General features: G+C 33.7%; 1 protein-coding gene across 8 annotated transcripts in view; it reads right to left on the bottom strand.

Moving 5' to 3' along the window:
• Positions 1–26,156, bottom strand: part of PHF3 (PHD finger protein 3) — a 107,491-nt gene that overhangs the window by 78,770 nt on the left and 2,565 nt on the right. For 5 of the 8 annotated variants that reach the window (XM_072642549.1, XM_072642556.1, XM_072642550.1 and 2 more), the window contains exon 2: positions 6,761–7,029. The exons of 2 other annotated variants lie outside the window; for them this stretch is intronic. In XM_072642549.1, the coding sequence (XP_072498650.1) occupies positions 6,761–7,004 (244 nt within the window). In that variant the 5' untranslated portion in view covers positions 7,005–7,029. Of the gene's footprint in view, positions 1–6,760; positions 7,126–26,156 lie in introns of those variants that run through there. One more of the 8 variants, XM_072642548.1, reaches the window with a different exon arrangement.

The raw sequence follows: 26,156 nt of genomic DNA, 5'->3' as shown, positions 1-26,156 counted from the left end.
CAAAATAACCATTAAATACTTGTAAGACAATTATCAAAGAGACAACTATATTCAGTCGCAAGTCTGGGTTCTCTTCCTCACTCTATAATTTATTGTGTAACATGAAATAAATGCCAACCTCATTAGGTCAAAGTTTCGGTCAAAGTTTCCTTGAAATTAAGGTCACTAGAATAGATATCTAATAGCTATAAAATTTTAACATCAAAGATTTAGAGATCTTAAGTGTCTTGCCAAATGTTGCAGAGGGACTAAGGAGTTGGGTGGAGCAGGACTGGAACCAGTCTAAATTCAATCTTGAACATTATCATTCCACTGCACTAAACTACCTCTCACAATTCCATGTCCTCCATTACTTTCTTTTCTATAATTAAACATCTCCAGTTCCCTCATTCATAAAAACAAAATCACAGCATCCATTTGAAAGGCAAAATAAGAAAAAGTTAAACATAAGCTACTTTAATATAACTGTTCAAATTAATGGGCCTGAATTCAATACTTCAGAAACAAGGAAAGCCATTTCAAAGATAACAATCTATTAAAGACTAAATTTCTATGCAGTCACTTTAGAGTACTTCAGAACCTCCCTAAAGTCCCACTCCAATGCTTCATCATGTTATGGATGTGACTAATATTATGACAAAAGGAACACTAGCTCTTGCAGACTATCATACTGAAGAGGCTTTAAAAACTGTCCTAGTTGCAGACTTTGCTTTCCCAGAACAACTCCAAGATTAGATGCATGAGTATGACAAACCATGAAACAAAGAAAATATAACATGGTCCTCATTGTAGTATAGCCCTCTTCTACTTCTACACTGATAGTGGCAGACTGTCAGAAAAAGGGGTAAAGGTTACAAAGAATTACATAATTTTAGACTGCTTATAAACATTAATTTAAGTACAAGTATTATAAATGTGAGATCTCTATCAAGTGAATATATTCATTCAATCACTGGAGGAACTAAATTTATAATCAACCTGGACATTCTCATCATAAATTATATATTAACCCAGAAACCAGATAAGCTGCAACTAAATGCAAGAAAGCTCATGGGCATTACTTAAACAGGCAAATAAAAGAATTGACAAGATTGATTTTCATCATGTAACCAAAAGCAAGAAACACTCCTTAATGGCACCGTATCAACTCCTATGCTGGTAGTCATAGTAATCTTTCCTCAAAGCCCTTTGCAAAAAAGATAACTATCAGAAGAATTATGGGTTATTTATCAATATTTGTTACATAAAATGAGGAAGGAGAATAAGTCTATCAAACTTTCCAAATGAAACCATATATTTAAGGACTGTAATGTAAAAATGAGGAAAGGAGAAGAGTGAAAAATGTTCGAAAATATGATATAGGAGTTAAGAATAAATAATATATCATCAGCATTATTAAGCAGCTAATGTGAAAAATGTAACATTTAGGTAAGTTATAGCCTCTGACCTTGATTATACCTCATAATTATAGAGCATGAGTCTTCAAGAAGAAAGTTGGGAGGCACTGAACATAGTGAACAACTTCATGAAAAAATTAAATTCCCCATATTTTAATAGGTGAAAAATAAATGATTAACAAAATGGGAGTCTTCTCCCAAATCAAGTATATATGTACAGTCATAATACTAACTTGATTAAGCAAGGAACAAAATTATAAGACAATGACAAAATATGATATGCAATTAAGGTAACCTTAATCTGACCTTCACATGCCTCCAAAGCATGAACATTTTCTTCTTAAAAAGAATCAGGTACTAGACATGTTGAGCACCAAATACTAGCACAAAAAACTAAAGAAGTTATATTTAACAAAGGAAAAAAATTGTTATTAATATGGGAGTTAAGTATGAGTCAACTATATACTGTCAATCTACTTGTTAGAGCTAAGATCAGATTTAGGTTTGTTTGTTTTTTTTAAAGAATATAGAACAAGAAGCAACCTTGAACAGGTAACCAAAAATCAATAATGGGAAATAAAACAGTTCTATCCAGAAGTTTAACCAATGCAGAAACTGCCATATCAAGGAAACCGATTTGATTCAGCAAATATCTGATTCACTTGCCAAACAAAAAGAGAAGACTACCAACTGGCAAAAGAAGGTTAGATTACAAACTTGCTTGTAAAACCTTACAAAGGTTGATAGATGATTAATTATAAGTGATAAAAAAGAGAGAAGTAGTAGAGGCAAAAAGAAAGATTAGCAAGAAACCAAGCAAAGTTATCTCAAGGGTATTTAAGTATGAAAATCAAAGAGCTACAAATGAAAGAAAAATGAAAAAGATTTGCAAAAATCATTATAACAAAACTATTTTCTTTATCAAAAGAAAATGGAATCACCATGTTTGGAACTTAATTGGGTGCCTAGCACATAATAAATACTTAATAAATGCTCTAACATAATCCTAGATGTGCTAACAGTGAAGATGGCGATACAGAACAATGATTGGAAAAGTGTTCAGATTTGACTGTGTGTTTGTCCTTCCTTGCCGAAGAAGATCATGCCATCAGAGAAATAATGACATGACTTGCACTTGACTTTTTGTTTTTAGTGAGGAAGGGCTGTGCAGGTCACCAGCCTCACTTACCCATCTGAATCCAGTGACCAAGATATTCATCAGGATGATTGCAGATGACCCAGGATGAGGCAACTGGGGTTAAGTGACTTGCCCAAGGTCACAAAGCTAGTGAGTGTCAAGCGTCTGAGGTGAGATTTCAACTCAGATCCTCCTGACTCCTGCACTGGTGCTCTGTCCACTGCAGCACCTAGCTGCCCGTTCAGATTTGACTACAGAAGTATCAAAACAACATTATCAGAGACATGTGTACCCAGAAAAGGTGGTACCATTATGTAATGAAAAGGCTAACCTATAGATATCCTATGTGTTTTACTGTTATTTCAGTGTCAAGAGAGCTAAAGGAAGGCTCACAGTATGATGGAAGGCCTGTGAAGGATTTTACAGGAGGATATAGACAACAGGAATATAAGGATGAGTTGTAAATGGGTCATCATCTCAATTAAAGATACCCATACTGATGTAGTCAGATATCAAAAAGTATTGTATAGTAAGTGATTCTAGAATTTGTTTTAATTTTGTTTTTAGTTAAGTTGATGCAGTAAATTTTTTAATACAAGTATAATTTAACTCCATTAAAAAGTTCCACAAAAATCTAGCAGATGAAATTATGACAGTGGGCACTTTGTTCTACAGGAATGAGGTTACTATGGAACATTCTTAAGCAACTAAAATCCAAGCTATAAAAGCTTGCACTGGGTCTTTCAGAGATGTTGCATAATATAATCTTTTATAATAATATAATTAAAATCCTTACTCCCCACATCTCATCCTCTTTTACTGTAAGAGAAAATAACATTTTTTCTCAGATCTTGCATAGTTTTGTTACCTTTCTTTAGGTTTTTCTTTTGATGGAAAGGATGGATGGTTGGTCCTACTTAACATACTCAAAGTCTTTCCCCCGTTACCCTAATTCATATATCTCCATTCCTCACTCTTAAAGCATGAAAAGATCCACCTCTTCTCCCAATTATATCTATCCCTGATGATGTCTTTTATGCCATTATTTTACACAAACATTTTTGGTAATATGCTACACGTTCCTTACACCAACTATAGATCTTTCCATTGTCCTTAGGAGTCAAATGTAAACCTGATTCTTCTAAAATGGTGGTGGTTCCATGATTCACAGCCCAGGATTACAGAAAACACCACACATTTTTCCCAGCGCAAGAAACTGGCCCTGTTTCTGCGTGTAGCAGACAATATAATAACTGATGAGTAAGTGAACCTGCTTTCTATATGCCAAAAATACACCAAGGAAACACTAAAGAAAATTAAATGATTAAATTAAGATCAATCAGCAGTAAATAAAAATAGCCAAAAAAACAAAAATCTAACTTTCATTTATGCTGTTCTATTATTAAATATGACCTTAACTATATTATCACAAGACTTATGAAGCAGAAAAACTTGAACATATATAGAGGACTAACCACTAGTATTTACAAGGTACAACTTTGAAAATTACATGGAGAGTGAAATTATGCTAAGTGTTCTCAACTGTACTACACATTTTACAGGGACAAAAGAAGAGTGAAAAAACATTCTGCATAAAAGTACAAGCAACAAAAATTGAAATCAGACATACTCCTAACAAAAGCAAAATTTAGACTAATATAGTAAACCATGGTAGAATTAAAAAAGACCAAAATAAAGGAATTTAAAAGTAGCCAGCAAGGTATGATATAGATATAGTGTTACAACTCACTACCAATAGAAAATTATTTAGGATTACATATTTTATCAGATACTATTAAAACATTTTCACAAATTTGAGTACAGGCCTCATCTGCTGTGAATAAAAAAATAAAGCAATATACAACTCACATTAATGAAAATACAGTAGTTGACTTTTTAAGTGTTTTCCCCTTCTATGCTTTGCAATTACAAGCTTGAAATCTCTACAACTGCAAAAATAAACTATTAAGAGTTGTTCAATCACTTTAGCAAAACCAATGAAAGCGTGGGATTTTACAATACAACTTCCTTAGTTCAGCATACTTAAAATGCAGAATTATCAGTTACATTCCTCTATGAGTGTACAAATATATTATTTATCTCATTTTTCAGTCATTCCAAATAAATGAGACAAAGAAAGATAAAATATTATTTATATATTTTTCATTGTAACACAGAAATTTAAATAGCTTGTGTTCCATTTAAAGCTGTATCAAATATCAACATAGATTTTCACTAACAAGGAAATTTCTCCAGATACTTTTCAAGGAATTAAGTTTTCCAATATCACTTGAAAATGTAAATAACCAAAGGTTTAAAAGACTCAAAAGGTCACCTGGTTCAAATATCTCCTCCCCATCATGGTCATGTTACACAAAGCAATACAGACATTCAAGAATTATTTTAAAAGATCTATAAAACTGATGCTACATTATTTCAAGAACCTATCTGTACCGAAATATTAATAACAAATACAAACAAGTTGACCAGAGAGCTATAAAAAGTACATGCCTCAAAACAACTTTAATGTAAAAAAATTCTCAATACAACTTGACTCACTAAAATCAACATGTAAAATTCCAAAAGATAACTTCAAGCAGAAAGCAATATTGAGTCATAAATTATAACTAGTAAGACTTTCTTGATGGGGAAGGAGTAAAAGTAAATAAACAAGAGTCCAAAAACTTTTACTGATGATAACAAAGTTTCAACAATTTAATTTTTAACTTTTTATCGAAATAAATCACCAAAGGAAAAAACCTGTATGAAAACAATGAAAGGTTTGGAGTTTTGCAAAGGGAAGAAAAATGGGTGCATCAAGTGTCAACTGTAAATTAAGTTAGTAAAGGAATTTTTTTTAATTGCAATATACAAGCACAAATTAAAACACTGTATTAACATTAAGCACCAAAATAAAATCTTAAAAAATAATTTTTTTTAAAAACTGGAAAAGCTTCAAGGCATTTAGAAAACAATGAAAATATTTCAATGTAAAATTAAGTGACATCAAAGAAATGTCTGTTACTTAGAGCCACAAAAACTGCAAACAGTTCAGGACCCTTGCATTACTAGACTGTCAAACAGAAAGAACTTCAAACTGTAGGTAGCAGAATTGGTCTAAACAATCAAATGTGAAACAACTCGATGTACAAAGGAAGCAGGATTGGGCCACCTACAGCTATATTACAACTTATATGTTTAACAGAAAAAAATTAGCTACACAGAAAATTTTGCTCACATTTAAAAGTATTCATTTGAAAAGTCCTGTAAAAAAATAAGTCATTGAAAAACAGTCCAATACATACATTTGAGAAACTACTATTAGGGAAGAGGTAAAAGAAAAAAAAAATGATAGAACTTTTCAAAGGTAGTTAAGAATTTTTTCTTTCTTCTTTTACTAATTGACACATACGATTACCAGAAAATTAATACTTTGCAACTTTAAAGTGTTATTCCTTTCCTTACTTAAAGAAAGCCTGTGGTTTTTCCCAAACATAAAATACTACAATATTTTAAAGAGTATTTATACCAAAAAAAATGTAAATGTTCTTCAAGTTACTGCCAGTCCAACTAGCTTAGTCATTTCAATTTTTTAAATTCTTTTTAAAATGTTTTATTTTGATGACATACCACACTGACTTTTCTATTCCCAAAGCACACTTTCTATGATGTCTAAATTAAAGTACTCATTACAATTTTTCTATCATACTTCTTTCAAAGAACATACTAGTAGCCATTCTACCACAAAATAACAAATAGAAAACCTATCATTTAAAATACCTTCACCACCACTGTTAGGGTATGAGAAAGTATGACAAAAGTATCATATTGTGCCCCATAAAATGCTCATATTCTGGTTTTTCAATGCTACAGATTTTGATTCATTTTTTCTGGCTGTGAGGAGAGTGCCTACACAAAGCACATCAAGAATATAAATTGGGATAAATAATACAGAGGCCTGGAAGCGACACTGAGAGATTCTTTAGTCCTTCCCCTGTGATAGGACTACAATTTAAAGCATTCCAAAAGAAAACTCAACAACCTTCCAGAGAGAATAGTCAGGAAGGCTCAATTTGATATAAGCTCTTATTCTGATGCCTGAGAAGCTCTAAGCTATAAAGGGTAGAATCCTAAATTCACTTTCTTCATCATCAAAAAGGATGCTGCTAAAAAGTACTTTATTTTAATTGCAGACTTTAAAAAAAAAAAAGATCATAAGAGTTACCTGTTGAACAAGGCATCTGGAAATTGGGATCATTGCTATCCAAAACAGGCAAACAGAACTGGTTACTCGCAGATCCTAGCATAGGATCCTTATCGCTGAGCATGTTCTTCAGCGAGTCCTCTAAGACATTCTGACTTGTACTAAAATCCTCACAGACTTCATTCTCCAGGTTGGATCCTAGAAATAGGGCATCATCTAAGTGTTCAGTAGGAATTAAATGATTAAATGTATCAACTATATCCATGAAGACTTCTGTGTGTCTTTCAGCCCTATAGAAAGACAAAAAAAATATCATAAGAAATAAAGCTATCGAATGTAAAATCACCTACAACCAAATTATTTTCTTTTTCCTGTTTTTGAGTCTAAAAGAACACTTAAGGTATTTTTGAATTGTTTCTTTTTTAAAAAAAATTCTCACTGCTGTAGACTATGCATTTGGAAATTCAAAACCAACTTTTTTTAAGTAATATTGATTCACCATGCATGTAGAATGGCATATTACTGGTTTACCTGTTGACAGGCTACAATATATTCATATTTTTTACAGAAAAAAATCATCAAATCTCAAATTACATAAATACAATAACCCATTTAAGTCTGTTTTAGATCATTTAAATTTAAACTATCTTCTACAATAGCACCTAAAATATACAAAGTATGAAAGTGAATTACACTCTTAAAAGCATTTTATGCCATTACTGTGAAAATTATACAACAGCCTCATTTTATTTGTAAAGCACTTTGAATTTAAAATATATATATATACACATACATAAAAAACATTCCAGAAAGTCAAAGCTTAAACTCCACTAAGATTTCCAGCACACAGCATAAAAATCCAATTTCCTGTACATTAACTTTCAAGAAAAAGCAACTGGTAACGACAACACTATTTTTAAAAATTACTTCGTGAGTCTCTGTGTGTATGTATACACATACACGTATGTATACACACACATATCCAGGAATTGATACAGGTTTCCCTCAATCTCCAACTCTCTACATCTGTTATCAATCATGAATGATGTTCAGAATAAAGACCCTAAAGTAAAAAGATCAATCATCAAATATTCACTGATTTCAGTACCCTAATTTACTATGGGCTATAAAAGTGAACTAAAACCATTTAGAACATTTTTCAATAGGAAAGGAAACTTCTGATTAATGTGCATTTAATTTAGGTTAATAGTCACTTCAATACAATTCAGACTATCAAATATCAGATTAATATACTTCGGAAAAATTTTCAACAAAGAAAAAAGGGAATGTCTGATTAACACCCACTTAACCAGAAAATTCTATTAATCAGAAGACCTAATCCCCAGGTATTCCAACGAAGTTTCCATCACTGTAAATGCTAAATCATAATCAGATTAGCCATAATTATCAGCCATGCTAAACTAAATCTTCTATAATCACTAGTGACACATATCAAAAAAACATTGCTGTCCAGCCCTACACTAAAAATTCCTTGAAGGATACAGATATTATTTTCTCCGCAAAAATGAAATATAAAAATCAAACAGTAGAAATGGCTAAAGGGGAAACACAAGTAACTCAAGTGCAACTCTTTGTAATTTCATTAAATATACCAATGACTTACATATCAAGATCTGAAGGATTTAATTTTTAAAAGCTTTTAAAACTCAACTGGTGAGTTCTGCATAATGCCTGTTTATGTATCAATGATAGCATATCTCACTTTGTATTTCTAGAAGAAACTCATCATGTATCAAGTATTCTTCCCTGTGAGTTCTACTAAGCTATCTACAATCTGGCCTGGTCTCATGATACTTAAAAAAAGACAAGCAGTTTAAAAAGATAAGTTCTTCCTCCATGCAAAGCAAAAAAAATATATAACCTAAGACAAAGAAATTGCAGCTAAATGGAAGAACAGCTCAAAGATTCTACTTGGGAATGTACAATGCCTAAAAGCAATAAAGAAATGTATTTTCTGTGATACTTGGCTAGTTCTTCTTACAAAGAAAAAACCATAAGAAAACGTCACTTGGAAAGTAGTTGGAGCTTATGTCTCAAAAAGTGATGGAGAGAATTAAGAACCGGAGAAATTCTATGAAGAATTTAACAAGACTGCCTCCCCCCAAATTAAGTCAACAATACTAGTGCCGTCAATGTGGAAATGAGGCTTATCAAGAAAATAAAAACACACAGGAAAAATATACTTTGGGAATCAAGAAATAAAGGACAATTTCACTTTTGCTTGTCCCTAGCACACTATTAAGCACTAATGAAAGGTGATGGAGATAACAAAGACAAAATGAAAAATAATTCCTTCCCTCAAGAAGCTTACATTCTACTAGGAAGCTATAACACAATTAAAATATTTCATGATCTGTAGGGATAAAGAAGTAAAAACAAGTAGTGGGGTCACCAAGAAAAAATTTTCCAGAAGAGGTGCCACATTAAATGAATTGTAAAGTAAGTTAGTGATTCTAAGAAATAGAGTTGAGGAGGGAGTATACTTTAGGTAGTCAGTACAGATATATGGAATGCAGTCAAGAACAGCAATAATTCCAATATGTCTAAAGGACATTAATGTGAAGGATAGGTAGACTAGAGATAGATTGGATAGGCTTTAAAAGCCAAACTGAGGCATTTATATTTTATCCTAGAGAAAATAACTGAAGAGTAATATATTCAGACTTTTGCTTTAGGAAGATTATTTCAGCAACTGACCACAGAAAGGAAAAATGAAAGTCATGAACACACACACACAAAAAAAAGTTGTTGCAACAGTCTAGGCCAACAGGTGATGAGGGCCTGAAACGGATGGCTTTGTGAGCAGAAAGAATATGCAAGAGATATTGTGGGGGTAGAATTAAAAAGATTTGGCTATAAGATAGGGCATGAGTGATAAGAGTCAAGGGTGAGCATGAGCTTAGGAACCTAAATGGAAAGATGGTCACTTCTTGAGAAAAAGAAATTTGGAGAATGGGTAGATTGGGGGAAAGAAAGATAATGAGGTTTTAGAGATGTTTTTGAGATGCCTACAGAGCATCCAGTTGGGAATATAAGACTGGACCTGAGGCAAGGGATTAAGGTTGGATATATAGATATGGTAATCATCTACACAGAGACAGTAACTGAACTCATGTGATCCCTCAAGAAAATTAAAAAACAAAATAAGTCTTCTGTTTGTCATTAAAGTTTTACAACACAGTGCAAGCCAATATTTCACAAGTCCCCTTAACAAATGCTACTTTCCAAGCAAATTGGACTATTGCTGTTTTTAGTACACTACATTCCAATGCCCACCTTTGCACATGCTATATCCTCCTTTCTTCCACCTCCTGGAATCTTCAGCTCCTTTTAAGACTTAGCTCAAGTGCCACCTTCTAAATTGAGGGCATTACTTATTTGCACAGTAGTTGGTACTCTCCCTTCTCCTCGATCATTTTATGTTTACTTATGTAACTATCAGCATCCCAAGTTCTTTCCAAGTAGAGTGAAAAGTTGTTAAAAACAGTATCATGACTTCCTTTTTTTTTTAATTGTCTGGGCTTTAAAAACAATCTTTGCATTTTTAGCATTTACTAGAACATACACAGGTTCAATAAATGCTTTTCGAAAATTTTAAAGAAAGGCTGCAGAAAGACGAGGCCTCAGGACAGAACCTTCTGGGGCATGCAAGACTGAAATCCCCCAAGAGAAAATAAGTGATCAGACAGAAAACCAGAAGAGAGGAAAGCAATGTCACAAAAGCCCAGGAGGCTAAGGAGAAGAATGGTCAACAGTGTCAAAAGCAGCAGAGATAATAGAAAATGAGTACTGGGAACAGTCATAAGATTTATCAATTAAGAAATAACTGGTAACCTCAGAGACAACAATTTCAAAGGCTAAACCAATACCAAATGATGATTTAAGAAAGCACTGTCTGTACTTAAACCAGTTCCCAACCTACCTGCTTAAATAAGCTGAATTCTTTAAAAAAAAGCGAAGACTAAGATATTTACTCTCACTATTCCTTAGAGAAATTTAAACAATGTAAAAGAGTAACCAAACAAGGAAGTTGAAACCAGAAAAGCAGTTATGAAATAATGGAATACTACTGTACCCTAAGAATGATGAAAGAAATGATTTCAAAAAAAAAAAACCTAGGAAGGCTTGTGAACAGAACCAAGGAAATTAATTTATACATTAAAAAGACAAACGACCACGAAAAACTTAAAAACTCTGAGCAGTGCAACCATGATTGCAGAGAATTGATAAGGAAGCATGCTGTCCATCTTCTGAAAAGTGATGGACTCAAGATGTGAAAAGCAAAATACATTTTGGGACATGATCCATGTGAAACTTTATTTTGCTTAATTAAACATATTAGTTACAAGGGCTTGGTTTTTTTTCTTTTTTTTTCTCCAATGGTGAGCAGGAAAGAGAAAATAAAATACTCGTTAATTGAAAAATAAATTTTTTTTAAAGAAACAGTTGAGAGAAAAACAAATACGTGTGATAACTAGGCCAGAATCACAGAATTAAGAACCTCAAAAGTTAGAAGATCAGAGGTCATCCGATCACCATCTGTATAAGAATGTTTCCCTACAACATCCTTGACAAGTAATACTGATAGCCACTAGTAGGGGAGAGACTGCTAACCTCCAAATCATCTCAAAAATACTTGTAGATAAAACTGAAGGGGAGGAAGGATTAGAAAACAATATATCTTTTAGTGTTTCCATGGTGACTGTAGCGACATATTTACATCAGCTACTTTAGAGAAAAACAACATTTCTGAACTCTACATCTAAGAATTATATTCTGATTCCGCCACTCTCATACAGACTTGATTTTCTAAGTGAAAACAAAGCAATAATCCATAAAATATGAAGTTGGGAAAACCAGCTCAACCTGACCAACTTTATGCAAAAGAAATTCATACTGTAGAAGCAAAACAATTTTAAAGACAATCAGTAATTATTTTCAGGATCTCAAAGAATAGATTAAAAAAGAAAAGACCACAGACAGTACTTTTATCTAAAAATCAAGGCAATTCCATCCATTTTAGTAAAAACAAATTTACCTTCATCATTCCTATAATATCTCTGGGGAAAGTATGATAAGGTATGTGTATGCAGGACATTCTTGACCAAAATCTAGTATCATGTTACTTAGAACTGGAAGAGATCTTAGAAGGTCACTAATTTTACAGATGGGGAAACTGAGATTCGAGAGCTTAAAGAACTAATACACCCAGTAAGACTGTGATTCAAAACCCAAGTCCAATTCCAGTGATTGTTATTCAATACCACACTACAAACAGGCTTTCATTGACTATTGTCAACTACAGCTGACAAGGTCATTCACCTAGATGACTAAAAAGTATAGAAACTCTGTGATACAGCTGTCTAGTATGTGTGGATTATTTTTAAAAGCAGTTGACTCACTACAATAAGAGAACCTTAAAGAACCTTTAATAGAACCTCAAACAAGATATTCTCAAAGAGAATATTAAAGTCCTACAAAGAAATTCTATGTAGATGCTACCATAAAGAAAACTTTATTTGGTGATCCTCAAAGTAGTAACAGCAAGGGCAATGTAAAAAAATAAGATCTATTTTATCCACCAGTGATATGTAGGATGTCCTGGGTAGAGGCCAAACAGAAGATGAATTCTCTACTGATGGGAGAGGTTCTCCAAAGATATCCATAATCATTCAAAAGAAATTGGCTTACCAGCAGATAGAAAAAAGCATACATATCATCCAGATTAAGACATATAGTTGGAAAGGAAGCTTCCTGAATTAGACATGTGTATTTTACACATATATTATTTTGGACAAGTCAGGATCACAACATTGTCAATTATTTGGAAGTGATATTAAATGACTGTAGCTCATCAAAGGCCACCATTTCACAAGAATCTGCTATAGGTGACAAATAGAAAGATCTAGGGTGGGGAAGGTATATGTATAAGTAGCAATAGTATAAATAATGAATTGAGAAAGACATCGAACACTAAAGTTGCACCAGACCTGTTGCAATTGTAATGAATAGCAGACGAATAATTCAACAGTATCCATAAATATTGCTGGGGGAGTTTTTAAGGCCTGAAGTGTATGGATAGATCCTATATGAAATATAAAAAGACACGGACAAAAAAGCAAAACATGAGAGGATGGTAAGCAAAATCAGGAAAAAAAAACACTAGATCTGAATTCAGAAGATCTTCATTCAAACTCTGGCTCTTCTTTGTGACCTTCATTAACTCAACTTCTCTGAGCAGAAAACCAAACTTATCAATGACCATGTGAAAAAATACTCTAAAAGTCACTAATAATTGCAGAAACACATATTACAACAACTCTGAGCTACCACCTCACACCATAAGGTTGACTATAATGACAAAAAAGGAAATGAAAAATGTTGGATATGTGAGAAAATAGTTACACTAATGCACTGTTGGTAAAGCTGTGAATTAGTCAACTCATTATGGAAAACAATCCGGAATTGTGCCCAAAAAACTATTAAGCTGTGCATATACTCTTTGACCCAGTGATAACACTACTAGGTATATCATTCCTATGCCACAAAGAAATCAAAGTAATAGGAAAAGCATTCAAATCTACAAAAACATTTATAGCAGCTCTTTTTATAAGGCAAAGAATTGGAACCAGCAGGGTATACCTATCAATTAGGGAATGGCTGAACAAGTTAAGGTTGTATGAATACAATGTAATATTATTGTGCTGTAATAGTATTGTTCTGGGAATATTTGCAGGAATTGATGTAAAGTGAAGTGGGCAGAACAAAGAGAACATTTTATACAGTAACAGCAATATTTGTAAAGCTAATCAAATCTGAAAGACTTGGTAATTGATCAGCACAATGACCAACCAACAATTTTGAAGAACTCATGATGAAACACGCAATCTACCTCCAGATTGAGAATGCATGAACTAAGAGCGTAGACTGAAGCATATTTTCTTCTTTTTCTTGCCCTTTTTCTTAAAATTTGGCTAATGTGGAAATTTATTTTGAATAATTATACGTATTTGTAATGAGTTTTTCCTTGCCTTCTCAATAGATAGAGGAGGGGTAAAGAGAGGAAGAGAATTTGGAACTAAAGAAAAAATTGAATTTTAAAAAATTTAACCTTTCTGAGCTGTCTTCATCTGTCAAATGACAAAGATTTAAAAAGATGATCTCCAACCACAAAAACTCATTCAGGGGGTATAATCTGTACCAGCAAAAGGAGGATCCATGTCTCTCAACTATCCATTGAAGACAATGACGTATTTGGAAAAATCCACTCAACTACATGTTCTAAAATATGTTTGTGAATACTGAACAATTATATGACCACACTTAATTCAACAGCATAATACAATGCCAGTCTCAACTGTCTCAAACTATCTCAACCCCAAGTTGTTGGGGTTGGGGGGTTTTTTTTGTGCCTTTTTTTTTTGGGGGGGGGAAATGGAGAGACTAATTATCTTAAAAGAACTCCTGGTTCATGCTGTACAAGTTTCATTTAGGTATTCCTTAAGACTTGGGACCCAAGGGCAGTCAGGAAGAAGAGTAGTGTGCAGGGCCTGAAAAGTGCAGGAAGACTCAAGCTGCAGGAAGGACCCTGGAAGGCATGTCACTTAACTTTGTTTGCCTCAGTTTCATCATCTATAAAATGAGTCAGAGATCTATATAGAAAATCACTTCAGTATCTTTGCCAAAAATAGGGTCATTAAGAGTCAGATATGGCTGAAAACAACCAAACAACATAAGCTTTTACCTTTAATTACACTTTAAGCAGAAACTCAAATCTTATTTCTTGTATTCTCATGTCCCACCCCTTCCCAAACAAGTGCCTATCTGGTAGGTGCTTAACAAATGTTTATTAAATTTGAAAACAAGTATCTACATTAGACAATTTAAATGAATGACTGTTCAATATTGCCTTTCTGATGCTTCCTACCTGTGTGACTGACCTGTCAGAGCCTCCCTGGACCTCAATTTCCTTAACTGTAAAATAAAGGAGTTGAACTAAGTGGACCTCAAGAGCTCCCTCCCAGCTCCAAATCTATCATCTATTTTTTTTTTTGTTTTCCTTTGTATATTTAAAATGGCTTCTGTACTAGTCTTATATCACTAAAATTCTACTCCAATGCCTATGACCTTGGGTTCTTAAAGGCTTTATCAACAAGGCACAATCTTTAGGAGGTCTAAGCATAGGTCCAATGACTATGTAAGTCATTCAATAACCAGTCTAGGTAACTTAGAAAGGTTTATCATCAGAAGATTAGTCAACAACTGGCAATTTAGGGAGAAAAAGGGACACACCACATAAATTCCTTAAGACCTACTGAGGAAATGACAGAATACTAATATTAATGAAACCTTGGATAGTGAAACATTGAAGGTGCTAAGTTACTTAAGCTTAATCACATGCACAAATTCAATTAAGTGAACACCAGGGACACACAAATATCTATAATCTTAAAATTGGTTTTCAACTTCAAGGCTGAAAAATCTTTTAATATCCAAATATATAGTCTTTACTCAGTGTGCTGGCATGGTTCACTAATTCAATTTAACTAATTCAACAAACACTTATTAACCGTCTATTAAATTTTAACTGCTGATTGAGCACTATGGAAACAGACAGATCTACAGAGGTCTTGCTCTCAAGTTGTCTACAATTTGATTATCATTGTGGCACTAGCTGCTACTTTTCCAATATTTCACACTGCTCTCTCAAAGTCACTTCTAATGCTATTTATTCAAATTCAGATACTGGACGATCTTTGTGAAGGCACTCTCTTCATACCCAATAAATAAATAAATAAATATCTGTAGCAATGAAGTAACAGTCAATAAGGGTATTTAATGATGCTCGTAAATAACTAACACAAAGAAGGAACTAAGGTATGGAAATGGAATACTTGGGTTAACACAACTTTCTCAGAATCACGGTTCATCCACTTTAAAAAAAACAACAAAAAGCACTTATAATATTTAAAACTATGCTGAGCACATGTCATTTTTTTCAGAAAGAACTTCTAAGTTATTCAGTTAGAGGGCAAGAAGAAGCCTTAGTACACATCTAGTCCAAAAACTATTTTATAGATGAGGACCCTGAAAGGGCTCAAAACTAGAATACAAGTCTCCTGATTTCCATACCATTGTTCTTTCTATTCCTAAACTTAAAGTGTTTTAAATTAATCAATGCCCACTAAACAGAAATGATAATTGATAGAGGGTTGACAGTGACAGAATAGATGTTTGTATATATGACAATTAAGTGTATTATATGAACACAGAGGGGCAAACTTTTAATTTTAACAACCAATCTCCATCACACATCATTTTAAACTAAAGCCAAATAGTTTCTCTATTTGAGCTATTTGAGCTATGAAAACATTCTGAAAGTAAAACTACTCTGTATTGGGACATTTTCTTTTATACCTTAAATTTAAAATGATTTTAAGACTTAGAACAGACAAGTCCATAATGAATTAAGAAATACTAAAAGAAAAACTCAAATTCCCACTTTTCTAAGTCAGTATAAAGTTATGTCCAATATTTATAGAAACTGCCTTCACTATATTTTCTTAAAACTCCAAAAAGGGTTGACTTTTACTAATTTTTAAAACACTATTTTTTGTCATTAAGATTTAAATCCTTATTCATACCACAGATCCTACTTCTGAACTGTACTGGATAAAAATCAAATTTAAAATCAGAACTGCTCTTTTCTTCTCTAAAAATCAAAAAGACTCAGTTCATCATCAAAGTGAGATGATACTGTTAAGACTGTACACTGGAATCTTCTCTGCAACCTTATCACACTCCATTTATTCTGACAATTATAAAGAGTATCATGTGACAAAAAAAGTCATGAGACTGGTTTGTATAAGGTACAGAAAAAATCAGGCCCAGTACACAATACTCTATGATGTCAAGATACGAAGAGACACCATTTTCCAGAGCTAAAGCCCAGCAAGCAAGCCATGCCCTAAGCTTGACATAACGACAATCCTTTGCACTCACCTTCTAGAACTGATGATTCCTAAAGCTCAGGCAAGCCTCAACAGGCCCAGACATGAAACACTGCTAAGAATGGATTTTCTGGTCCCTAGACAACCTTGCCTGACTGTTGCTGGTGTGCCTTTCTATTATTACACTACAGTTTGTACTCCTTACAAGCCACAAGTATATAAATCAAGGTTCAATCACACTAAAGCAGTGTGGGGGCCCCAGTACATTAGTACATGTGTCTAATAATGCCTTCTTGCTTGCATGCCATTTCCCTCACTTTGAAATTAAGCATATTTGATTCCTGTCTCTAGCCTGCTCTGCTTGTCTACAGATATCCACAGATTAGAGGCCCATTGGGTCCACTTGACAGTGTATTCAGTTCTCAATTCCTTTTCAGTTTTCTTTAAGCTAATTTCTCCACAGATAGATCTGTCTATAAATTCTAGAACTTCTATTTAAAAGTCTGCAATACAAATGGCAAAAACACACTTTACAAAAATCTCTTACTTAGGAACCCAAAAATTACACAAAAACTGAGATCTAAGAAGATGGCTCCACATCTACTGAGAATGTATTTCAAAATATAAGTATTACTGCTGAGTTATATTGGCCATACAAAGTCTATGTCTCTGCAGACTTGCTCAGTCAATTGCCAAACCAGTAAGAATAGAATCAGATAGATTAAGATATCTGAAGTACTTCTTGAAATACTTTAGAAAATATTACCTTAAAAAATAACTTCCAGTTCATTGCTAATACATATAAATGGTAAAAATAATTCTTCTGAACTACACATACCTAAGAATCAATTAAGAATGGCTTTATATCATGCTCTAATACATGTGAAGGTTTATGCAACCATCAAAAAGCACAAGAGAACTGAAAGGAGGAATAAAAGACAATTAAGGAAAGACTAGTCAATGGTATGCCTTTAGTGAAGATGATCTTTGATGTCAGACAGTGGAAGTAATCTTTTAAGTTTGGATACAAAACAAAATTTAATGCATTTACTCACAAATTCATGATAGGGTTAATCAAGAAAATTTTCTCTCGTCCACTCTCCTTTGCAAAAGCAAAAAAGAGCTGAAAAATACTCAGTTTTACTACGACTATTTTACAAAGTTATGCTTCAAGACAGGACTAAAAACTTAATGTTGGGACATATCAATCTTGCAGTTCCTTCAACATGTTCCTACTAAGGACCTTGAAACAATTATGCTGGAAGAAATATAAATCTTGAAACATATATACCAATATACCAATCTAAGGTGTATACCCAAGATATTTTGCAGTAACCAGGACCCAGACTACACACACCAAAATCAACAGCATCAGGGAAACTTAAATAAAATTTTGAATAGGCATAGAGACCTGAAATCTGAATTCTATTATTTCTAGCAGCAGGTAATCAAAGCAGCTGTAAATTTATTCAGGTATGTAGTACATTAAGTCTTCTAACATATTAGCACTTAAGGTATGGTATTAAGATTGCAATCTACAATTCAGTCTACATCAAGTGTCCTACCTAATCAGTGATAACAAAAGGACCTGCTATGTAGATCAATTTTATATTCCTATTCGCTCTTTAAAAGAACACACCTTCATGTTACAATAAAACTCAAAAGTGACGTTCAGCAAAGCATCCAGTCCATCAGAGGCAGAGAAATGATAACTACAAGATAAATATCCATGGCAAACACCAACTAGTTATCATTAGTTAAGCCACGCTGTATTACACTGTAAAGAAAAATGGATTGAAGGCTATAGTAAGAACCCTGTTCCAATTCAAACGTAGATACTTACTGTGTGACCCTAGGCAAGTCACTTAAACCTCTCAGTCTCAGTTTCCTAATCTGTAAAATGGAAGTAAAAATAGCACCTATCTTCAGGGACATTGTAAGGAACAAATGAGATAATGTATATAAAGCTTACCAAATGATATAAAAATGTGGGAAATGATTCAAATAATGAGTCCTGACTAGGTGATCTCTAATGTGTTCTATCCTTCAAAGTTTCTTGATTTTTAAACTGGAAAGGCTCTTAGAAGTAATCTAGTTTAATCTTCACATTTTGCAGATAGGAAACCTGAAGCCAAAGAGATTAAGAGACTTGACTAATAATAATACAGTAAGAGGCAGGACTGGAGTGTAGAACCTAGGTATTCTCTCAACAAAAAGTTCTTTCTACAATGTCATCAGCTTCCCTTTGAATCAAAATAAAGTATGCAGAAGAACCAAAAAGACAGCAGGGAAGTAAAGGCAACAGTGTTGGAAAATAACAGTAGTAGATGGAGCACACAGGTTTAAAAGCTGGAATAAAGTAGTGACTAAGAAGCTTAACAATCATATTGTCCTATCAAAAAGGAAGACCAAAGCTACATGTAAACCCCAGGAGCAATGGAAACATTTACTAAAGAGTTTGTTTTACAGATACATACCACCAATCTTTTAATACACAAGATAATACTGTTTACTCTTCATAAGCCCCTCCAAAAAAAGGATACATTTTAACCTAAGTTACATGCAAAATAAAATAGCTTCCTCCAAAGATGAAATATGCACACAAAATGCAACTACAAATTACCAGGGAAAAAATTTGCCACTGCTGCTTCTACTTTTCACAGGATGCTTACACAAATTATAAATGAATGAAACTATTAATATTATATTAGCCAACATCTTATACCATAAAAAAATAAGTGTCAAAGGAAAGGTGACCTACATATATATAGACACTTTGAAAAAAACTATCAAGGAAAAGGAGGTAGCTGGAATAGCTACATCTAAGTGGTGGAGAGGTCTTAACGAAGAAGTAAAGATGATCATGAAAAATAAAACAATTTTGATTACATAAAAGTTTAAAGCTTCTGCATGAACAAAATCAATGCAGCCAGAAGAGAAGATGGTGATTGGAGGAGAAAAGCTTCATAAAAATATCTGATAAAGTTCTTATATAAAAATGTAAAAAGCCATTTTCCAATAGAAAAGTGGCTGAAGAATATGAACAAGCAGTTTTCAAAAGACATACAAATTAACAAGCACCATATTAAAGAATGATCCAAGTTGCTAATTAAAAATGTGAATTTTTACATGCAAAGAGAAAAGGAAATGGGAAGAAAAACAAGAATACATTAACTGGTAGGCTGCGAACTGGTCCAAAGGTTCTGAAAAACAATTTGCAATCACTAAAGATAAAAGAATCACTAAAGACATAAAAGTTTAAACTCTGAAAAAAAATATCAACCAGTTACAAGGTATGTATTGCAAGAAGGTCAAAGACTGATAGGTTCTCTATGCAAAAATGACATAGCTTCACTTTTTTGTGGCAGCAAAAAATTAGAAGTGAATACCCATGGATTGAGAACTAACTTAAATTATGAAAATGAATGCAATGGAACTACTGGGTAATCCAAACTGATGAGTATGAAGAAATAAGAGAAAGTGTTAAGAAGTAATGCAAAGCTAAGTAGGCACAACCAAGAAAACAATTCACACCATAGTCAATGCGGAGATCAATTTTGATTTAAGGGACTGATATTAAAGCATGCCTCTTTACTCTTGGCAGAGATGTGGTAGACTACTAATATAGAATAAGGTCTATATTATCAGATTATATCTATTTGTTGAATTCTTCTATTAAATTTAAGCTTTTTTGTTACACAAGAGAGGGTTCTCTTGGCGGACATGAGAAACGATGGCAATACCAAAAAAATCAATAAAGTCCTATCGAGTTTTTTAAGTTAATATTATCTTGCACAATTAGCTCTGACAAGTGTACTCATAGCCAAAGCTTTATCTAAACTAGTTTTAGGCAAGCCTAACAAACAACAAATATTCTAATGTTTTTAAATTTTTACTACACTACTCAATCATTCTGCTTCAGTTTTATAAAAGTGTAACCTTTATAGCTATACCACGTATGTAAATATACACATATATGTGTATGCATACACACACACACACACACACACACCTATATTTCTGGTGTATGACATAACTCATATGTAGCGTTTTTGTCTATATACTAGTGTGGTCTCCAAAACCCTTTTTCAGGGGGTCCTCATTAAGACTTTTTTCGTAACAGTCTTAAAACATTTTAAATTCTGATATAGTATCAACAGATATAATTCAAATAAACAAAAATTGTTTGGGAGCTCTGAATTTTTAAGAGTATAAAGGTGTCCATCCTAAGACCAAAAAGTTTGAGAAGCCCTGGCTTATACCATTCATTTGGCATTTCTGGTCCTGAATTGTTTATTTCTTCTACAGTTATTTAAACTTTCAAATATTCTAGCCCTGCAAACAATTTGTAGAAGCCTATATGCCAAGAATGACTCTCTTACTTCTTCGTATTCCTCACAACCAGTATAAAACTTTACAAAGAAATACTTAACAGCTCTTAATTTGATTTACTTTAGACTCCCTTCTATGAAAATACAAAGAAGTCAATGATAAAAAGAAAAGACACACACACCCCAAAATATTTTTCGCAGAATTTTTTGTGGTACCCAAGAATTGATAATAAAGTATTTGACCATTGATTGGGGAATAGTTAAATAAATCATTGTACATTAATTTAATAAAATATTACTATGCAGTAAGAAATCATAGAGATGTAAAGACTTATGAACCGATGATGAATGAACATAGATGAGAAAGAATGCGCCCTACCTCCTGATAGAAAGGTGACAAACTCAAGGTACAAAATAAACACATATTTCTGGACATAACGTGGAAATCTGTTTTGCTTTATTACGGATATTTGTTACAAGTCTTTTGTCTTCCCCTCTCCATGAGTGGGAGTGAGTAGGAAAGAACATAATTTTTTTGATAATTGAAAAAAGTTTTAATTTTTAAAAAGTACAACAGAAAAAGTAACAGAACTAGGAAAATAATATGCACATGTAATTTGCAACAATGTAAACAAAAAGAAAACAAAACTATGAAATCATAATTACTATGGTTCAAAATAGAGATGAGAAGACACACCCATCTCATTTGCAGGTAGAAGACCACAGGTATAGAATATTGTATAACATCAGATTTTTTTCAACATGTTTGTTAGTTTTGCTACTCTTTTTCCCTCCTTTTTCTTTTTAGGAATAGCTCTCTGGGAGGGGCTTGAGAGGGAGAAAACAATAGGAAATATAGATGATGTTAAAAAATAGCAATGAAAAATTTTTAAATGAAAGCATATGCTTATGTTTTATACTCAAAAGCACATAACTTTACAATTCAATTACACATTTCCCAAGCACATTCTTCATAATTTCCTAAATGGGAAGCACAAATACCTCTCAAAGCCTACTTCAAGAATTCCAAATCTTCTACGGCTGATTAATACTTGCAATCAGAGGAGAAAAAAAAAGAAACGATTGAGGGCTTTCATTGCCCAGCTCTCTCCTCTCCCTCACCACTCATATCCAGTTGCCAAGTAACCAATTCTACTTCCATACCCTCCTCACCATCAGACTCCTTTATGTCACCACTGCCATCACCTTAGTAGAAACTCTTATTATCATCTGTATTACCTTCAATGGACTAATTGGTCTCTCACCTCTTCACAACTCACCAAATACAGTCCAAATCCCTCAAGAATATGGGCCACCCTACCTTCTTACACTATTCTCCCCAGACTAGAACACAGAATAGGTATACTGGACCTATTTGCTAAAACCTTCATCCATACTCATTTGCTTTCCTATTTTCATGCCTTTATTCATTCTTTCCAAAGCCTTCAATGCCCTTCCCCTTACCAAACTTTTATTTCCAATGTTGAAATCCTATCCATCTTTTAAGACTCTGCCCAAATGATAGTTCCTCCATGAAATGTTACCAATTATTACCCCGAGTCAGAATTTATTTTTTCCACTCTTAATCTTGCATAAAACTTTACTTATAGAAAGGAGTGTCTTTGGTGAGTTTTAGATGACCTGTATATTGAGTTGAAAACTCTGATTTAAGGTGACAGAAACAAGTTCTTTTCACCTGGCTCATAATTCCTAGTTTGTATTTTGGTGTGGCTTAAGTTTACCCATCTCATCAGAGGCTTCCTGACTTGCTCAGAATAAACCTGGGATCAGAAAGCTGAACCTATAAACAGTATAGAGAAAGACCACGTGGGTGAAATTAGACTTGGGTTTGCCCATCTGAGAAGATGACACTAATTCTTGGGTGTACAACAAGAATGAAGACAGCCTGTTCAAGAAGCAATAAAGATAGCCAGGCTGGATCATTGGGAACTTATGATATGACATCTTTGGGGACAGATTTTTTATATTTCTAATTATCTGAATTTATAAATTCTTTTTTCTTGTGAAAATAATTAAACAAAGCTTAGAAAACATAACTTGAGGCATTGAGTATGTTGAGAAGGAAAAGATAAAAGTGATGTAAAAGGGAACTGACAGTAAAAAGTACCCAGAGGCAGTGGCAGCAGGAGTATTAGTAGTGGCAGTAGTAGTGGCAGTAGTAGTAGCAGTAGCAGTAGCAGTAGCAGTAGCAGTAGCAGTAGTAGTAGAAATAGACAATTAGGGTTTCAGGTGCTATAGATGCCAAAACTCAAGGAGTCAAATTGGCTCCAGGTCTAGGAAGGTCCATGCCTCTACTAAATAAATGATCAGGTTAAGTTTTGTCAAAAAGCAAGGACTCTCCCAAATCTAAAATGAGAAACTGGTACTCAAATGTAGATACATAAACTTGTTCTCAGCTGACTGAAGACAAAGACTAAGTACTCTCTTAAAGGCTGGCATGTATTAATCTTTTATTTTGTATTCTGTACTATAGTTACGTGTCTAATGTGCACAGTTATCTTTAAGGAAAAAGAACTTGGCAGGCCTTGTAGCAAGAATAAGAAACAAAAGGGGTGACTGGACTGGGTTATCTTAACTGTCCTTTTCTATCTGGAAGATTCAAAAAGCCACCCACCACCCCACTAACGCATTGGGTAGAACCACCTGGCAGCTTATTTATCAAAAGACATTAGCCAACAAAAGATAGAGGGGGTGCAATCTGCACAGGTGGCAAGTATGACTGATTTCATAAGATCATTTCACAGATCTTACATTATAGCCTGTAAACTCTAATAGTACTGTTTTCTCTTCATCAAAGCACACTTCTTTGTAAATCCAATCTGTTGCCAAGGCATCTGTAGTCGATATTACCCTTCTAACATCTCTCACAGACCCTTTCTCTACACTGACACTGCCACTACCCTGGCGTAGGCCCCTATCACCTTACATCCGAACTTTTGCAATAGCCTGTTGATCAGCCTGCCTGCCACAAGTCTGTCCCCACTACAGTTGATGTAACTTCCACTCAGCTGTCAGTGTTACGTCTGACCAGGTCACTTCTCTACTCAACAAACTCCAGTGGTTCCCTTCCACCACTATGATAAAATATGAAATCCTTCATTTGGCATTCAAAGCTTTTCATAATACCCTTCCCCTACCCCGCAAAAAAATCTTTCTAATCTTCTTACACCTTGCACTAGCCATATACTTTTTGACCTAATGACACTGGCCTTCCTTGAACAAAATATTCCATCTAGGTTCTGGGAATTTCAGTGGCTATTCTCCACGCAAAGAATTCTCTCCTGCCTCATCTCCATCTCTTGGCTGCTTTCAAGTCTTACGTAAAATCCCACCTTTTCCAAGAAGCTCTTAATTCTAGTGCCTTCCCTCTGTTGATTATTTCTCATTTATCCTATATATTCCTTGTTTGTAATACCTAGTTGTTTGCATATTGTCTCCCCTATTGGACTGTAAGCTCCTTGAAAACAGGGACTTCTAATAGCTTTCTTTGTATCTCCAAGGCTTGGTGTAGTCAGTGCCTGGCACATGGTAAGCAGGTGTTTAATAAGTGTTTATCAACCAATTCTGTTGAATTGAATGAACTTTCTATGAGATCTGGTTGCATGGAAAACTTTGGCAATAAATGGTACATACAACTCTAACTGGAAGTGAGGGGTCACTTATAAGGAGGGAGATAAACTATTAGTTTTCAATTAGCATCAACTTCCTTATTTGTAAATAAAATAGGAAAAGTCTATAGCTATTTTTTTTTAAAGTCTGTGGAGAGGGGAAAAAAACAACTTCATGCCAGACTCCCTTAAATATCTATCTTTAAAGTAAAATAACATGTAAATACAAGGTAATGTCACTAATGAAAGGAGTATATCCTATTACTAAGTCAAATGGATAACCTCATCTATTTTAGTATATCAGAAAATTCTAATTTATTTATAATTTAGATTCACTACTTCTTGGTACATTCTGAATATCTCCCTATAACTTTTTAAAATTTTGAGATTAAGACTATCAATCTGTATTTTCCCAAAATTCTCCAATATTTAAAACACTACAGTAAGACAAAAGAGACTTGCTAATGTTCTGTTTAGTAGCTCATGTTCCACTGATTAACAAGATGATCCAGAAGCTAAATCTTTGCTAAAAAAAAATTGGTTGAGCTGATTTCACTATAGTTTCTATGTTCAATTCTAGATCTAATTGTTAAGAATACACTGCCCCACCAACTGAATGCAGTTTCTCACACATAATTTTTTTTCATGTTTTGAACATGGCATATTTGTATTTCATAAACACTTTTCTTTTAAATTGACAACTTCAAATACTTGGTCTTTTATAACCAAATAGCATCTTTCAATAAGTTTCTACTCGACAGAACTTGGTCAGTCTATTTGACTTTATATAGTGCTTTAAGGTTTGAAAGTTCTTTCCTCAGAAGAACCCTATAAGATTGCTCAAGCACCCATTATTACACCTCCATTCTACAGATGAAGAAACAGACTAAGGGGTATACTTGGTCACTGAACCAGTAAGAAGTATCTGAGATTGGATTCAAACCCAACTTGACTCTAAGTACTCTTTGGAAATAAACGATGAGCAATACTACAGTGTTCACATGGAAAAGCTGTCTGGGGTTTATCCTAACAATCTGGAAAGTATTACTAATTCAGTTTCCAAACTGAAAGGCTGTGGCAAAGTGCCACGCCAATGAGAATGAGGAATCAGCAGGGTTCAGTGTCTAAAGGAGCCTATAGATTAGTACAGAAAGTTTTCTAACATCTAAGACTGCAGAAGTGAGTAAGTTTAATATAGTGGATAGAGGGCTGACTTCAACAACAATCAAGAAGACCTAAGTTCAAGTGATGCCTAAGACTGTGACCCTCAACAGGATTAACCTCATAGTGCCCTGAGCAAGTCTGTATGGCTGTAAGTAAGTTGCAAAACAGCTGCCAAAATTCACTAGTAGGCAGGGTTTCCTCAAAAAATGTCTTTTCCCCAAGGAAATAAAGTTCTCAAAAAAAAAAAAAATTCTAAGGTCAGATAGAATATATGGAAAAACTTAAGAACTCTGTAGTCTTTTTTTTTTTCCTATCACTAATT

This window comes from Notamacropus eugenii, chromosome 2, assembly GCF_028372415.1.
Source record: "Notamacropus eugenii isolate mMacEug1 chromosome 2, mMacEug1.pri_v2, whole genome shotgun sequence".
In the NCBI taxonomy this organism is placed as follows: domain Eukaryota; kingdom Metazoa; phylum Chordata; class Mammalia; order Diprotodontia; family Macropodidae; genus Notamacropus; species Notamacropus eugenii.
Note: the sequence above shows the minus strand (reverse complement) of the source record. Positions and strands in the feature narration are given on the sequence as shown.